Consider the following 18,473-nt stretch of genomic DNA (forward strand, 5'->3'; position numbering starts at 1 on the left):
AAGTGGTAAATATTGAAACTTACCACCATACAATGACTGCAATCATAAATTCGGTCTATTGAGCACGTTAACACCAAGTTTATTGCTTACTGCCATAAGGATTGAATGTAGTGAATTATTCACATATTTACCAAATCATAAACTTTGGGGAAACCGACGGGGTGAAGTAGACTTAAGTTGGAAATAGATGTAACTATATTTTTTTTTCATAAAAATATGTTACTGTAAGCCATAAATAAGATTCATACCTTGGCTCTACAATATTCAGTATGCAACAACAACAACAACCCAGTATAATCCTACTTAGTGGGGTCTGGGGAGGGTAGTATATACGCAGACTTTACCCCTACCCTAGGGTAGAGAGACTGTTTTCAAATAGACCCCCGACATCCTTCCCTCCAAGAACTTCCCACTTTGCTCTTGGGGAACTTACAACCTCTCGGTTGGAAGTGGGGGTTGTTTACCATCAGAACAACCCCTCTTGTCAGTATTGATAAAATTTTACCAAATCATCCATGGGAACAAACCCTGCCCGCCCTTAACTTATAGCCGTTTGGCCAAGCTGCAAAAATCAGCTTATTTTGAAAAGTCTTTTCTTTCAAAAATGCTTTTTCTTAAAAGTACTTTTGGTGAGAAACAATTTATGTTTGGCTAAATAGTTTGAAAAGCACTTCTGAACAGCAATTAGTGTTTGGCCAAGTTTTAAAAAATTGCTTCTAAGTGTATTTTCTCAAAAGTGCTTTTCAAAAAAGTGCTTTCGAAGAGAAGCTACTTTTTTCTGCTTCTCCAAAACAGTTTCTGCTTCCCCTCAAAAGCATTTATTTTCCTTCCAGAGCTTGGCCAAACACCTCAAATTGAGGCCAAAAGTGCTTTTGACAACAAAAAAAAAGCACTTTTGGCCAAAAATAAGCTTGGCCAAACAGGCTATTAATCTAATTAGGTTGGTATTATTACGCCTATACTCGAGTAAATGCACACACAAGATTAAAAGGTAAAATCATGCAATACCAAGTGATGTAAGATCAAAAGAGTAAACTGTAGATACAAATCAAGAGTGACCATAAGGATGTTCTTTGTCGTTGGGAACCCTTGCAGCTTTAAACGACATCAATGCCACTCCACTCAGAACCTGCAAAGACGAGAACCGAACATTAGACATTAATAATAAAGGAAACACCAGAATTTACGAGGTTCAACTAATTTTGCCTACTCCTCGGACACAACCAATATTTTATTCCACTCCAAAAATACAAGTGAAATAATACTAAAGAGAGAAGATACAAATGTCTTAAACAGATGAGAAGGCAAATGAGAGGTGTGAGCCAAGATACTGTCTAAGTATGCTCTGTGGTTGCAGCATAGTCTGATCTTCCACATCAGAAAAGATTTATCTTGGTAACTGAGTCAAGGTTCTGTCTGAGTATGCTCTGTGGTTGCAGCTTAGTCTGATCTTCTACGTCAGAAAGGAAATAATCTTGATTTGTGTCGTCAGATATTAAATAATATTTGTGTCAAATATGAGAGACAATGAACAAGAAGAATCTACATCAAGTATCAACAATACGTCATCATTGGCATCTTCGCTTATGACAAGAATTGTGTCAAATGCAAAATTTGCAGTAGAAATATTTGACGGGTCCGGACATTTTGGGATGTGGCAAGGCGAGGTTCTAGATGTCTTTTTTCAACAAGGGCTAGATCTGGCCATTGAAGAAAAGAAATCAGATGTTATTGGAGAAGAAGATTGGAAGATTCTCAACCGTGTTGCTTGCGGTATCATTCGATCATACCTTGCTAGAGAGCAGAAATATCCATACACAAAGGAAACTTCTGCAAGTAAATTATGGAAAGCACTGGAGGATAATTTTTTGAAGAAAAACAGTCAACATAAATTGTAAATGAAGAAGAGACTGTTTCACTTTACCTATGTTCTTGGTACCACGATGAATGAACATATCACCAGTTTCAATAAGTTGGTCACAGATTTGCAAAATATGGATACAACTTATGATGATGGTGACTTGGCCTTGATGTTGTTGGCGTCACTTCCTGATGAGTACGAGCACCTTGAAACTACTCTACTCCATAGAAATGACGAAGTTTCTCTCAGAGAAGTTTGTTCGGCTTTGTACAGCTATAAACAAAGAAAGCGAGAAAAACAGAAGGGCGGAGATCCAAGTCAAGATCCAGACCCAGCAAAGATGAATGTGCCTTTTGTCGAGAAAAAGGGCACCGGAAGAAAGACTGTCCGAAGTTGAAGAATAAGGCCAAACGCAACAGCAGGTCCATTCCATCCCAACCCACTAGATTCAACTCGACTACTAAATACACAGTTAATATTTTGTTTAAAATAGCAGGTCTCTCCAGCCTACTACTGCTTCTGTATCTTACTTCCACGGCTAGTGCTTTCATTTCTAATCTTCATTAATCAAGTCATACCCCTATTTTCTAACGAATTTCAGGCTTGTTCCAAAATCTTATTCTGGAAATCCTTAGAATCTAAAGTCAAGAAAGAAGAAAAGATATATTTTGTTCGGATGAGTTTTGTTCTTCAAAAAGAGAGAAAGATAGAGAGAGAGAGCGCTAGTAGAGGCTAGAAACAAATTTGATCATATTTTGTGTTTAAATTTTAAATAACCTGAATAAAAAAAAATTCTTAAGAAAAATAAAAATAACTTAAATAGCCGTTTACGTAATCGGTTAAACTAAAAATAATTAATAATTATATGTATAATAAAAATATAATATATACTATATTAAAAGCACGAAGGCTCTTAGCGAATGTCATTCGCCTTTTTTTACCTTTTTAAAAATAAAGTTCAGACTTGAAAAAATGGTTATTTAGTTAATCAACCTAATATTTAAGATTTTAAATTGACTAAAATTTTAATTATCAAATCTTTTCGTATTAGGACTTTAAAATCCATGAAGATTTTTTTATTTTATATAAATTCTTTCTTTATTTGAATGGTATAACATAACTATAATACCTACATATTACTCGATTTTTATTTGTCATATCTTTCTACTTTATAGGCAACTGGCTTTTGTAGCATCAGTAATATTTTACCTTTAAACTTTTGAATCCCAAATATTTAAAATTTTAAACAGTTCATCAATTTGTTAAACAAAATGGACAATAAGATGTTTATAACAATATATAATTCAACATATATTTTTTAGTAAAATTATTATTTATCTATTCTATATTAAAAACATGAATGTCCGTGAAACGTCAACTTACTTTTTGCCCTTTAAAAGTAAACTTTACACTAGACAAAATAGTTCTTTAATTTATTTTTTAAAACCTTCTTTATTTAAACTATATAAAAAGTCATAGTGTTTAACACTTTAAAATCGATTCAAATTTTATCACTTCAATTCGAATAAATACATAAAAAGGAGCACTAACGTTGTACTATTTACATTACATATATAAACAAATTGATGATGAAATCTATATCTATATCTATATTTATATATATTTATACTATATTAAAAGTACAAAAACCCTTAGTGAAATGTCGTTCGTCTTTTTTACCCTTTCAAAATAGAATTCACACTAGATAAAATAGTCATTTAATTATTTTTTAAATATTTAATACTTTAAAATCAACTACAAACCTTAAGTATTAAATCTTTCCTTATAAAAATATTTTTCTTTTGCTTGAAATTTACACCATATAAAACTTTAGAAATTTTACTTTGTGAGTTCGAGTCTCCCCAAGAGCAATGTGGGAAGTTCTTGGAGGGAAAGATGCCGGGGGTCTATTTGGAAACAGTCTCTCTACCCTAGGGTAGGGGTAAGGTCTGCGTACACACTACCCTCCACAGACCCCACTAAGTGGGATTATACTGGGTTGTTGTTGTTGTTGTTGTTGTTGTTGTTGTTGTTGTTGTTCCTTGTTTGAAGTGTGAGCCATGTGAGGCGTTGGGGGTCTAAAGTAAGAGCTGCAATTTTACATGAAATACTATAAATTTACATGTTTCCAGATTGATTATCAATATTAAAAGGAATTTAGAGAGAGAAAAAAAAGATTTGCTCTATTTATTTTTTACCACAGAACAAGCGTATATCAAATGAAAGAGTGCTATTTTATATTTATTCCTACAAATAAATAATTCCATACTAGATTTAAGAATTTAAAATAAATTAAATTAGTTAAATTTAATATTTTAAAATTTAAATTTTCAAAAACTATACGAGAAATATTATAAGTTATAATTTTTCTCATGTTAATATGACAAAAAAGAATATTTTAAAATATTGGTCAAATGTCAGACAATTTGACTTCCGATAAGCGAAAAGTGTCATCAAAATTGAAATGAAGGGTGTATAAGATATGTATATTACAAAATAATATACAACTAATTTATCTAAATTCCTCATATATGCGTTTTTAGAAGATATTGAATACGATTACTCTATTAGCATGAGAAATTTATTTTCATCATTTAAACAAATATTGTATTATATATATATATATAGGTACATATTAATTGATAAATACCATACGCGTGCAACGCACGCACACTAAAACTAGTCATATATAAAAAATATAAATTTATACTGGATAAAAAATAAACCGTCTATCTAACTGGCTATTTGCGTAAAAATCCCTTACAAAAATAAAAATAATAATAAATTACACAAATAACCGGTCAGATTAACGGTTTACTACTTTAGCCTTTATATATACACATGATGAATATATATACCTCTAGTGGCTATTTGGGTTAGTAACAAAAGGACAGCAATGAATGCCAGTTCAGATCCATCCACATATCACAGCAGTACAGCACGTACAAATTTGTCTTTTTCCAACAACAATTAGCTTTTCACATTAGCTTCACCTAAATCCTTAAACAATTCTTTAATCATCTAGTTATTACAATGAAAATGTCACATATATAAGCACCCCCAGATCTGCTTTTGCAGAAAACTAGAGAAGAAGATGTTTCTGTGGGATTGGTTGTATGGAGTTTTATCATCTCTAGGTTTGTGGCAAAAAGAAGCTAAGATCTTATTCTTAGGCCTTGACAATGCTGGCAAAACCACTCTGCTTCACATGCTCAAAGATGAGGTACTATTATTAATCCCTTTATTTTTCCCATAACTTGTGTTGTTGTTTGATTTTTCCTCTCCTTGAGCCGAGGATCTATCGGAAACAGCCTTAGGTAAGGTTTGCGTACACACTGCCCTCCCTAAACCCCACTTGTGGGATTTAACTGGGTCACTGTTGTTGTGATGTTGTTTGATTGAACATGGAGTTTGTGAAGGGAAGAGTTTTGAAACTTGTGGTATAAAATAAGCTATAGATATTTGTGTGATACAATGTGAAGTTTAAAGTTAAATTATTTGTAATATAGAAAATTGAGACGAATTGAGTAATGATGACGAATCTTTGAGAAAAACTTGAATTGAGTTGAAATGAGCAAATGGATGCCGACGATTCATATTGTGTCTTGTTGATTGATTGTGGTCTAATACTCTTGTTTCTAAGTATAGAAAGCTAGCATCTTTTTTTTGGATAGGGCAGTAGGCTAAAAAAGAAAGTGCATCACATAAATTGAGACGGATGGAGTAATTATGATGATTCTTTGAGTAACATTAGAAAGAGTTGAAATGAGCAAATGGGTGTTGAGGATTCATATTGCGTATACTTTATTGATTGATTGATTGATTGTGTTCTAATAGTCTTGTTTCTAAATATAGAAAGCTAGCATTTTTTGGGATAGGGCGATAGGCTAAAAAAGAAAGTGCATCACATAATTTGAGATGGATTGAGTAATTATGATGAATCTTTAAGAAAATTTGAATTGAGTTGAAATGAGCAAATGTGTGCTGAGGATTCATATTGCGTGTAGTTGATTGATTGATTGTGGTCTATTAGTCTTGATTTATCATAAAATATTGTCTCCTTTTTGATTCTTTTTAATTGCATTTCATTTGCAGAGGTTGGTTCAGCATCAGCCGACCCAGTATCCTACATCTGAAGAGTTGAGTATTGGGAAGATAAAGTTCAAAGCTTTTGACTTGGGAGGTCATCAGATCGCTCGTCGGGTCTGGAAAGATTACTATGCCAAGGTCTGTTTTGTGTATCAAATGTGCATTTTCTGCATAAAAGGATTGAACTTGTCTTGCTCATTTTGTTGCATTATTTATTCTCCGCCTTCTCCTATCTTGGTTACTACTTATGTAAGTTTTCAGGATTGTGCTGAATCTCTCTGTCCAACTAGAGTTATATTAATACTTGGATTTTGTACCTAAGCATTTTTTATGCTTTAGTTCACTGTGGGATCAAAAGAAATAATCAAAAAGAATCTCTTTTTGATAATCCAAAAGTAAAGAAAACTCGAAATTGCCTATTAAATCATGTGATTGCATCAGATCCATGTAGTCTGTATTGCATGTTAATCTTTTTGCTTATCTTGTTGGTCTGAAGTTCGTCTTGCTGAATTTTCGTGCTATAAAGTATGTGGAGCTCTTTTCCTTTGTAGAAACAATCAAAAGTTTGACTAGCTCAACTTGGTTAGTGCAACATTATATATCCGCACACTTATATGCACACTTATATATTTGCACCTTGAAGAGGAGCCTTAGAGCAATGGTAAAGTTGTCTCCGTATGACGTATAAGCCATGGGTTCGACCCGTGGAAGTAGACACTAATGCTTACATTAGGGTAGACTGTCTACATCATACCCCTTGGGGCCCTTTCCCCGCCCCTGCGTGAATGCGAGATAGTTTGTGCACTGGGCTGCCCTGCCCTTAAACATGCCAATCTTGGAAAGCTACTGTAATAGGTTATGTTGCAAATTGAATACCTTTATCCTGTAAGGCAGCTGGATTTTGGAGATGATCACCATAATATCTATGCCTATTGCTATATTCTACATATCCAGAGACTCTGCTTTTCGTTCTCCCTTATCAAGATGACTTGTCTTTCTCTTTAGTGGCCCTTGTAGTTATTACTTATTAATTCCTCTAGGTTGGATGTCCCTTGCAGCAACTATGCAACATTAGTTTGGTGACAATTATCTCCGTCAATATAAGAGCTTCAGAAAATATTCATGTCACAAGTTAAATTTGTTGGAAGTGTAGTAGGTCTATTGCAGCATCGTCTTTACCTTGTTTGCACTAATTTGTTGCTTTGTTAGCATTTGACATGTTCCTTTTATTTAGTTTCACTTGTAGGCTTCTAGTATTGCCAAAATAACATTTCTTTACTAGACATGAAGAAAGATGAAAGCCTTGTTCTTCCCGTCCTTCTAATGTTAGGAAGTACTCGATTCTTGTGAAGGATAATATTGCCTTTTTCCAAAGAAATTGTTGTTTCAAAGTCAAATCGGGTTATGGTTAATATTTATGCCAGTTGACTATATTTTACTTAGGCAGATACTCTCCTTATCTTTCTCCCTCATCGAGATGACTTGCTCTTTAGTGACTTATCACTTAGTAAGGCCTCTAGAATGCTTGTCCGTGCAGCTACATTTGAAACAATGTTGTGCTTCATTTGGTGACATTTATATCTGTGAAAATAGGAACTTTAGAAAGTATTCATGCGACAAATTAAATATGTTTAAGGTGAAGTTGGTCTCGTACAGTATTTTATTTTTGTTAGCTTTTTTAGCACTAATTTGTTGCATTATTAATGTTATCATATATTTTTTGAGTCATTTTAGCATCGCCAAACTAAAATTTCTTTACTAAAGATGGATAACGATGGAAATCTTGTTCTTTCCATCCTTTTGGCGCTAGAAAGGTATCAATTCTTTTGAAGGGTGATATTGCATTCATCAAAATAAATGTCCGAGATGGTGTTACCTTACTCAAAAATAAATGTCACATATGACTTAAAGATACTTGAAATAAATTTGATATTTATCAGTGATAAAGGAAGGAAATGATAAGTTACATAGTGACTTATACTGGATACTGTTTGATCAAAACTTTATTTATATTTTGAAAGGACTCATTCAATTCTTCTTTTTGAATCCCGTTATAGGCTTGCAAATTTTTAAAGAAAATAGCAAACGAGAGTAGCGTGCAGTTGTTGTCCTATAGGTTAAAAGGACTAGACATTCTTGTTCCTTTATTTTAGGTCTCTGGTGTGTCATTCCCCTCAAGGTTACAAGCTTGACTCTGTGATACTTTTCCATCTTTGATCTTGGTCTTGATTGCTTTATAGCCTCATACTGTTTGCCTAACTGTCTTACAGTTTTAGCCATTTTGCCATTATTTTCTGTTTTTCTAGGGGTGGCTAACTAAATGGATCCGACAATCCTTAATATTTTTAGACAAATTCTCCTTACTCTCACCAAATGCCAAATTTGGCCATTTTATATCCGTTGTTTAATGGACATTTTAGTCAAATTTGATATTTTTGCTTTTTTGGTGACTGTTAAACTGGCCAATGAGTATTCTGGAGTTTTGTATCAATTGGCTCGAGTTGCTGTTTATGCAGGTTGATGCAGTTGTATACCTAGTTGATGCATTCGACAAAGAGCGGTTTGCAGAATCAAAGAAGGAATTAGATGCGCTTCTTTCTGATGAGGCCCTTTCTACTGTCCCCTTCCTCATTTTGGGTAACAAGATAGACATACCATATGCTGCCTCAGAAGATGAATTGCGTTATCATCTTGGCTTGACCGGTGTCACTACTGGCAAGGGTAAGGCGAATCTTGCTGATTCAAATGTTCGGCCTTTAGAGGTATTTATGTGTAGCATTGTACGGAAAATGGGTTATGGCGATGGCTTTAAGTGGGTATCTCAATATATAAAGTAGGTTTTCATTAGCCTGAGAAGTTCAAAGATATTGCATCGTCGATATGCTATATATCAGCTAATGTTTCCTTTTCTGGAAAAGATGAAAAGATTGGTTTCACCAGATATTTGTTCATTTTATTTTGGTACCAATTTTGTACACTTTGGTGTCTATGTAGTTTGATGACAAGGTATTCTTATTCTGTAATATTTACGTGTAGCTCGAAATTGCCATCTACATATTCTTGACTTAAATTCATACCTGTATTTGTCATCTCCCATTCAGTTATATTATGAACTTATATTAAAGTTGTACCTATCTTTGTTGTCTCTTCATTCACTGTATGCACTGTTTCTGTATGCAAAAGTTGACCTTTTGGTTTCTAAGTACATCATTCAAATGGAACCTTAGATGCTTTCGGAGTAAAGGATCGTCAACCTCTTTTTTCTTCTTGAGAAATAACTAAAATGACAGATTTTTTACGACAAAAGGATTTCCCCTTTCTTTATTTTACAGATGGATTTTATTGGTATTTGGACTGAATTTCTTTTTGAAAATATGAACTTCTAGTTTTATACAACAATAACACACTAGTGTAATCTTGCAAGTGGGGTCTGGGGAGGGTAGTGTCTAGTGTGTACGCAGACCTTACCCTTGCCTTGTGAAGATAAAGAGGTTATTTCCGAATCAATTCATATATTGTTAATGTGTCCTATTATTTTCTACAAAGCTATTACAAACTTCACTCGTTCATTATAACGTCAAGTTCACTATTATGTCCATTCCAAAAGTCACAACGACGATATTGTAAAATCCATGTCTCTAGTTCCACTTTGCCTTTGTGGATGTTCTCGTGATTTGTATGGTGTTTGGGTCAGCTTTCGTACATCTCGATTATTTTACCATATAGTTGCTTGCTACCTCTCACCAGTATACGTACTTGGTAATTCTGTCCACAAGGATACCTTAGTCTCCGATGATTTTCATCCACTTCGTTGATGCTTTTATCACGGATAAAGGTTTTACACTAAATTAAACCCGAATGAGAAAAGGTGCTAGACTGCTAGTAGATATATTAAGTACTGAAATTAACTCTGTACATTGTGGTGCAAAGCTAGAGGAATTTTTTGAGAAGAGAATATGAAAATACAAAAATAGATTAAACTAGGTAACAAAACTTTCCCAGCTAGCAGTGGTAAGTACATTTTTCCCTTAATATTCAGCAACTCAATGCTTCATATTTCACTGGAATTGGTTGATTAAAACCAGCTGCTTGACACAACAGATTCCCAACTATTGCAATGTCTCTGCAGAACACCCCTTGGAACACTGTCGCGTTTGTGTTTGTGGCGTTTGTGTTACTACATGATGTAGTATTACACATATCTGAACCAAGAATTTCAGCTCTAGATTGTTGAAGTTCTTGAATTGGCTGAACTTGTTGCTGCATTGCAGCTGTGCCAAAAGTGACAGCTTTTGATTGTTTGAGTTCTTGATTTAGCTGAACTTGTTGCTGCATCAATTGCAATGCAGCAGCAGCCTTCTTTCTCTGCTGCTCGGCCATTTCTTCGTCCTTTATTATCGTCATCAAACTAGCATAACCTCTCTGCATCATTCTATACAACAACAAAGCAGACATCTTTGCTCTATCCCTTACAGAATCTACATCTTGTTCATCTGCAAACTCGCATCTTTCTATAAAACTCGTCGATTTATCAGGCTTGTGTCGTAAAGTTAGCAACAAATGCGCTCTTTCCAGTTCTGATCTTGAACAACCCCACTTCAAACCAATCAATGCATAGTAATCTACATTCCCCGTTTCGCCATTTGCAACCCTCTTCTTCAGTTCTTGAATCTTAGTAGCCAAGGAACAAAGCATCCCTGGAATTTCCCTGTATTCCACGTTTTGACGCTTCCATATTGGTCCTGATAATTTCCTATCGCGTAGAATTGAATTGTACAAGAGTTTTAAGTGTTCCAAATCGTGAAGACTATCGGGCAAGCATCTTATGGTTTCAAATAGTGCAGCCCTGGTCCTAAGAGCAACTATGCAAGAAGGGTCCAACGCTAAAGTTCGATTGCAATCAGCTATTGCCTCTGCAGTTCGACCAGAGGAACGATATGCTGATGCTCGATGCATATAGCATTCGGCCATGAATCCCTGAGGGGCACCACGACGACCATCCACAATTTTTGAAAAATGTCTAATAGCTTCTGAGTAAAGACCGGCGTCAAGAGCTGCAATAGCAGCAGTTTTTCGTCGTAAGAGTAGCTTGATATGACTGAGAAGTTGAGAGATGGTTTCTGACTCTGCAATCGGCAAAGTTGTCCAGTGCTTGCCTGAGAGCGGAAATTTTGCAAATGAAAAACTATCGTCCGACCAACAAATGCTCTCGCGTCTGAAGGCGTCTGTAGCAAGGCGTTTTCCGGTTTGTAGCAAAACCATCGCGTCTTCCATTAGACCCAAATGGCAACAAGCTTGTCCTAGGACCAAGTACCTGTTGAGACATAATATAATTACGTAATCAAAAGCATGTTCTCTCTAACAACTTAAACAAATAGAACACAATTCAACATGGTATCAGAACAAACAATAGATTCTGGGTACAAATCTCATCGCCACCCGAAAAGCAACTATTTCCCCCGTCGCATAAACAAAGAATGTCACATTTCTATATTTAGTAACAATTTAACTTTAAAATGTCCATTGTACCCTTAATGAGATGATCTATAGCGCCACAACTATTGCTTATTCTACACCACAAGTTCAAAAATCTTTCTTTCTTTGTTTAACTCTATGTCCAGTCAAACAACGTCACATAAATTGGGACAGAAGGAGTAATATTTTCATGTGTTTGTCCCATGAAAAAATTCAGGCTCACACGTGAAGAGGCGTGTCTAAGACATAATATAATTAAGTAACTAAAAGTTTGTTCGATCTAACAGCTTACCTCCATTGGCCTTCTTTATTGCAATTCTTGTAAAGGCTAGCCATAACTTTCTTCTTCAAATCAGAAACAGAGAAACACTTGAAATTTGGTTCATTACCAGAGGAAATGAGCCTAATTTGCTCCTTTGAATTATCAAATGAACCAGAAGAAGAGGTTGAAGAGGTGTCATCACTTGGAATTCTTAGACTAGGAATATAGTCCTGTAACATATAGGCTACATCCTTAAAACACCTTAAATAAAGCAAACATCGAGCCTTTAACTCAAGTGCTATTTCAAGACGTGGAGAAAGTACAAGTGCAGCTTCAAGAAGTCCAAGAGCTGAAGCAATCTCATTTGTTTCTTGAGTGGCAATGAGAATTTTTGCATCTTTGATATATTTTTCCACAATCTGAAAAATAAATATAGAACATCAGTTCATGACTATGTATAAAACTGTCTATGAAAGTTTTGTCGTATTTCTCCACGACGCGAATATGAATTAGTCGGATCAATGAGAGTGCAGCCCGGTGCACAAGGCATTCTGCATTCAGGCAGGGCCCGGAGAAGGGCCGCACCCAACGGATGTGATGTAGACAGCCTATCATAATACAAGCAATAGTGGCGGATTCCACAGCTCGAACCCGTGACCTATAGGTCCCACGGAGACAACTTTACAGTTGCTCCAGGACTCCCCTTTAGCCGGATCAACGAGAGTGCAGCCCGGTGCACAAGGCATCGATCCAAAGAAGGAACGCACCCCAAGGGGACGTGGCGTAGGCAGCTTAACCTAATGCAAGCATTAGTTGCTGCTTTCACGGCTCAAACTGGTGACATATAGGTAACACGGAGACAACTTTACCGTTACTCCAAGGCTCCATTCAACCGAATCAATGAGAGTAAAAATAAAGAATATGTGGTTACCTTTTTGTTGCTAATCCACCAATGCTTCTTTTCTCCACAGGAAAGAGTTGGAGATGCAGCCATTGTTGATGTACAAGGATCATTAACCATCAAAATGCTGCAAATTTTCTTGTTTTTTGGCCTAAAGGGTGTCTGTATTTACATTAATATTTTCCTTTTTTTGATGTTTGAAATGAAGAGAGAGTACTAAGATATGTAAATATGATATAGAGAGGTAGAGGGAATGAAAGGGAAATGCATGAATATACAGTGCCAGCTTTGACCTAATAAACTGAGAGAAAAATTTGGTCCTTCTGTTTCATCGCTGGCAAACCACGCACCCACGCCAGAATCTCTGTAAAGACTACTCTCCCTCTCTACAGTCTATATTATTATAGAGTTATGTAGATGTATTTAATTATACATTTAAACTAGACATGCCAATGCTGTAAACAACATCTTTTTTATATATATAACCTTAGTGTCCGACCATCTTGGGCATACCTCGATTATTCTACCGAAGCTATGCTACCTCCTATCAGTACAGTATCGCATAATCCTATCCATCAAAACTTAAATAGATAGAAAGAAATTAAGTGAAGTTTTTCAAAGTTTAGAATCCCCCCCCCCCCCCCAATACCACTACAATAATACACAAGTCTAAGCGGATATATTACCATCAAGATTTGTGGTGGAATGGATAGGATTCCTCCCCCTTAATCAAAAGTTTTGAGTTTGAGTTCTCGAATGAATTTTTTTTTTGGTAGGGATTGCTTTCTCCTTTAATGGGCGTCACGCAACAGGATTAATCAGGGCTTCAAAGTGGAGACGGAACGGGCGATGATCACTTTAAGCTCCCGACTTAAACTATTTGCATTCAGAAGCTGAAAAGTATATCAATTTGTATAATTTTTGTATATAACATACATAAATGTGTGCGTATATATATATATATATATATATATATATATATATATATAATATATTTATTCGGCTATTATTTTAAGAGCGGCTATACAGTATTATTTTTTCCTACCGAACACCGATTGGAAAACCAAAAATAATATGTTTAACATTTTATTCAACTAACCACTGCCATATGAACGGAATAAAAGGGTATTAGATTCAATATCCATATATCTATTTTAGATTGGCATTTAATAACACAATAAATTTTAAGTCGTTTTCAACAAATTTAAACTACTAGATCCAAGGCTATTATGTCCCTTATCTAGATCACGGGTCCTCAGATAAAGAAAAGTGCCTGAATTTTCCTGCCTTTATTTATTTATTTATTTTTGCTGGAATATTATATAATATTTAAAAGTGCTTATATATAAGTAGTACTTATTGCACCTTTGAGACAATAAATGTGAACTTATATAACCATGTATATTTTTGTACACCTGTCAATTGAGAAAACAGATCCTATGTAGGCTAGCTTGCAAAAATATTTAACAATATTAGGAGATGGTAGGATATTTTTCAAGTCGAGAGTTTATTGGAAATAACATCTTTATCTTAACAAGTTAAACATAAAGTATACGTATACATTATTACTCCAGACATCACTTGTGAGATTATACTGAATATATTATTGTTGTTGAGGAGATGATAGGATAGAATAATCATCCGACGGTTGTCATAAAATGAATATATAAGAGTCTTTCATCTTTAATTGGAGGTTTCAAATTTGAACTATCAATATGAACAAATCCTATAAGGAACGATTTTTCCTTTAATCGGTCTTACACAGCTAGAAGCGGATTTAGGCCGTGTTTTTAGTGCACGTGAACCTATAGCCCTTTTCTCAAACTAGATATTTTATGTGTATATTTCGTAAAATCGATCTAATATTATCTGTTGGAACTCATGCTTCAAAAAGGTTGAATGGTGTATCTGATTGAATGTTGATCGTTATTTATCCAAAGGAACATGGATCGATTATCACTTAGCATTTTCAATGGTGCACTCATATTCTAGAAATTCTAAATTCGTCTTTAAAATAATACCGTATAAACTAAATTAGTCAGAGTTCAAATACAAATACCGAGTATCGGATATGAAAAAAAGAAGAAGCTAGAAGATAAGCAGTAGATAGAAATTGGGGTGAGAAAGTGACAAGTGCTCTCTCTCGTAAGGTGTAAGGCAACAGAATCATGCTTTTTTTTGCCCTTTGCTTTACATTTCACCCACATTTAATTTATTGAATGCACATGAAATATTGAGTCGACAACAAGATTGGTTTGTCTTAAAGTCTCTCTAAAATAATTAATAAACTTCCCTTTTCCTTTTCCTTTTTTTCCTCTCACATAAAGGTTTCCCCTCACCCCTAGGCCTCGAACTTTATCTTTATCTAGGGAAGAAAGTGACGAGTGTTATGAAATAAAAGCAATTTAGTAAAACATGAACAAGAAATAAAAGTAATTTAGTAAAATATGAACAAGAAACAGAGATAGAGAGAAGGAAGAGATTTTCTTCTTCAATTGTGTGTATTTTTCTATCTATTACAAGGCCTTTATATAGGCATGAAAAATGAAGAAAATATGTCATAGAATATGTCATTGAACATAGAAAATATGTCATTGAATATGTCATTAACCATTTGAGAGAAAGATCGTAGAGGAAGAGTAGACATCCACCATATTTTGATTTTTATCATAACAATGAGTTCAAAATTTCTGTATTTTTAGTTTATTTTTTTGAAGGGGAGTTTTGGAAAGCAACGGTATAGTTATTTTTGTGTGATTTATAGATCATGAATTAGACCGTAAAAGTAGACATTAATGCTTGCATTAAGGTAAGCTATCTACATCACACAACTTTAAGTACGATCAGAGGCGGACCCAGAATTTTTATGCGATGGGGGCACATTATTTCGCTCAACCATTGCCCCTAAAGGCTTTTAGTATTCAGGGTGCCAACTGCTTTAAATTAACCATTTTCAAGGTATACACACACACACACATACACACACACACACACACACACACACACACACACATATATATATATATATATATATATATATATATAGGATTTCGGCCGAAGTTTATAGTGTCCGGTGACCCCTCGCCCATACACATGGGTCCGCCTCTGGGTACGACCCCTCTCCAAATCCAGCATAAACGAAATATACTTTGTGTGCTGAACTGCCCTTCGTGTATCTAGACACTAGACTATTTTATAGAATCTACTATCTATCACCAACTCACATTGCCCACTAAAATTAGACTTATGATAAGAAATTAACCTGCGTCTTTATTTCTATGGATGAGAATTAAACTTTATAGTTTTCCATTTTATATTTTTAATCTCTTGTCTCTTATATATTACCTTGTTGTTGCTATAGTGTATTGCTTCTTTTTTATTATTTTTTGAGCCGAGGGTATATCGAAAATAGTATTTTTACCTTCACAAAGTAAGAATAAGGTTTGCGTACACATTATCCTCCCCAGAACCTACTAACCTACCGGTGGATAATACCTAATTTGTTGTTATTGTTAAATTATTAATCTCTTGTCTATTGCCACATCACTCTTACATTCATCATCCATGTGTCCTGCATTAAGAAACTGTCCCACACTCCAGCTCACCTGGGCAGTTGGACTTTGATCATAAATAGAATTATTAGTGCACTTATATATTAGTCCTGTTTTATTTTATATGGTACTGATTTTTTATCCATTTGTTCTTAAAGAGCTAAAATTATATTTAAAATAATTTATTTAAAATTTTTATTTTATTTTTATTGAAATTAAAATATCGCTACATAAATTAAAACGAGAGAAGTATATAGTAATCGTTTCCTATGACTTATATACAAGGTAAGATCTATAGTATTGGTTACGAGTTCACATGACCACCTAATAACTTTTCCTCAAATCCTGTATATATATTAAGAGATTTATTAAATATTTATAAATATTTACTGTGAACTTAGTTATTTATTTTAATAATAACTTGAGGTCATTTAATAACTCACAAAGTTTAATAACATTATTTTAATATAATGTTTCTTTTCTTTACTTAATTATTATAGATAGAAATCTCATGACATAATCTCGTGCTTAATCAAACACCCAACATAATTTAAAATAAAAAGGTTATATAAGTATATATTAATCGTTTCATATGGCATATACTCCGTATATTGTTTTTCTTTACTTATTTTTTTTAAAATAATAATCATATTCGAACCAATTTACGCACGTCTATGTTCATTCTGTTGGATATCTATTACCGTCCACCAATACATATATCAAATAACTTTGTTCACTAAAATTTTCTTTTACTTAATTATTATAGGTCTATCGAGATTATTGTGGCACATGCTGACACCATAATTCTTGTCCAACATTAAAACAGATGTGACCTTAGACAGATTATAAACCCCTTATTATTTTCTTCTTTTTATCCATGAAACGTCTTTTCAAACTAACTTCCTCGTCAAGTCCATATAAGTGGGAAGAAGATGCCAACGAGAACTAATCAAATGACTTTAGCACAAAACCTAGCTCCATGTGATCACACATATATATTTGGTCATCATCTTCTTCTTTTTTGTTTTGTTTTTCTGTTCGGTGTTGTCTGGCATACACGTTGGGACCTGATTAAATTCATATTCGTACCCAAAATAAAATTTTATATTGAAGATAAAACGCTCTTTAACTAAAGTGTTTTTTATTTTCAGAATTTGAACTCAAAATCTCTAGTTATGAATGAAATAATCGGGTGAAGTGCACTAGTAGCCACTTTTAACTCTGGTATTAAAACCATTAGTTCCAGGGCCGAAGCTATGTGTGATCAAGAGCGGTCAATTAAGCGTCCTTCGCCGAAAATTATACTATATATAGAGTAAAATATTACTTGTTATTGATTCAAAAAATAGACTTAAACATCCTTATTGAATATTTTGGCTGAGCCATTTATTGGTTTCATTCAAAATCATCATGTGCATTCAAAAAGAAAGAAGAATAGGAGTACGCCAATAATTCATGACACCAAGGTGATTGTACCAAATAGTGCAAGATATATTACAACAGCCCATATGCTAATCTAATGTGTGCTGCTTATAATTACCTCTTCTATCTAATTTCTTTGTTTCCCTTTTTCATTTGACTTTCTGATGAGTTCGTTTTGGGAAATAAACATGGCTTTCGTATATGTCATTGGTTTTTGTTTATATTCACCTATCATGGTTCGAATAATATTTACACAAATAATATGTGTTAGGATTTTGCCCGGAATTTCTATTTTATTAGGATTCTCTTTCTTGAGGGAATGAAAAAAGACTCGTAAAAAGAATAAATCTCTTTCATATGCTTTATTCTATTTTTGGAGGAAAAGTTTTTTGCTTCTATAAATTGACATTTTCTCACACAAGAACAAGTGAACAACGGCCTCCACAATGTAGTTCTTACGAGAATCATGTTTAGGGGAGATTATTCTCTTTTTATATTAATGAGAGATTATATATAAGTCGATTGACCAAATCATAATAAATTATTATGCCTAGTTTAGTATATTTTTTTTATACTCTAATTTATCGTTCATCAAGCTTTGCATTGTTAGCTTCCGCACGTACCATATTATTTCGATATCAACATAATAAAATATAGCATTTTAGAAGGTTACTAATTATTCTGAAAAAGGACCAATTATTCTACATAACATATGAAGTATATATATATTGTGTTCCAGCAAATATATACTCAATAATCATGTGACAGTTTTAGGGGCCAAAAGAAAAAGAATAAAAGGAGAAAAGAAATGTCCAGCCGTAGTAGGAAAAACGAGTTGACCATTTCGTGGTTGGGGCTAGCTCATGAAGGTAGGCACTTGTATGATGGTTTTTTATTATTATTATTATTATT

At 34.1% G+C, this 18,473-nt stretch overlaps 2 protein-coding genes across 2 annotated transcripts; one reads left to right on the plus strand and one right to left on the minus strand.

Annotated features, from left to right (window-relative positions):
- The first annotated feature begins 4,777 nt into the window (after positions 1-4,777).
- On the plus strand, positions 4,778-9,084 carry LOC107790375 (small COPII coat GTPase SAR1A). The gene is made up of 3 exons (XM_075249030.1): positions 4,778-5,084; positions 5,957-6,088; positions 8,467-9,084. The coding sequence occupies exons 1-3, from the start codon at positions 4,956-4,958 to the stop codon at positions 8,785-8,787; spliced, it is 582 nt and encodes a 193-aa protein (XP_075105131.1). The 5' UTR covers positions 4,778-4,955; the 3' UTR covers positions 8,788-9,084.
- Positions 9,085-9,812: 728 nt separating this feature from the next.
- LOC142179331 (uncharacterized) lies at positions 9,813-13,144 on the minus strand. Its single transcript, XM_075249029.1, has 3 exons — positions 12,619-13,144; positions 11,718-12,106; positions 9,813-11,264 (listed from the first exon to the last, which is right to left on the minus strand). The coding sequence occupies exons 1-3, from the start codon at positions 12,706-12,708 to the stop codon at positions 9,986-9,988; spliced, it is 1,758 nt and encodes a 585-aa protein (XP_075105130.1). The 5' UTR covers positions 12,709-13,144; the 3' UTR covers positions 9,813-9,985.
- Between the last annotated feature and the right edge of the window lie 5,329 nt (positions 13,145-18,473).

Source organism: Nicotiana tabacum, chromosome 3 (assembly GCF_000715075.1).
Source record: "Nicotiana tabacum cultivar K326 chromosome 3, ASM71507v2, whole genome shotgun sequence".
Lineage (NCBI taxonomy): Eukaryota > Viridiplantae > Streptophyta > Magnoliopsida > Solanales > Solanaceae > Nicotiana > Nicotiana tabacum.

What these genes read in the sequence shown, in the direction of transcription:
- LOC107790375 (XM_075249030.1), top strand. Translation starts at nt 4,956, where the DNA reads ATGTTTCTGTGGGATTGGTTGTATGGAGTTTTATCATCTCTAGGTTTG. An exon ending in TTCACATGCTCAAAGATGAG is followed by an intron (nt 5,085 to 5,956) that starts GTACTATTATTA and finishes TTTCATTTGCAG; the next exon opens with AGGTTGGTTCAGCATCAGCC. An exon ending in GGAAAGATTACTATGCCAAG is followed by an intron (nt 6,089 to 8,466) that starts GTCTGTTTTGTG and finishes CTGTTTATGCAG; the next exon opens with GTTGATGCAGTTGTATACCT.
- LOC142179331 (XM_075249029.1), bottom strand. Translation starts at nt 12,708, where the DNA reads ATGGTTAATGATCCTTGTACATCAACAATGGCTGCATCTCCAACTCTT. An exon ending in GGTGGATTAGCAACAAAAAG is followed by an intron (nt 12,107 to 12,618) that starts GTAACCACATAT and finishes TTTATTTTTCAG; the next exon opens with ATTGTGGAAAAATATATCAA. An exon ending in AATAAAGAAGGCCAATGGAG is followed by an intron (nt 11,265 to 11,717) that starts GTAAGCTGTTAG and finishes ATGTCTCAACAG; the next exon opens with GTACTTGGTCCTAGGACAAG.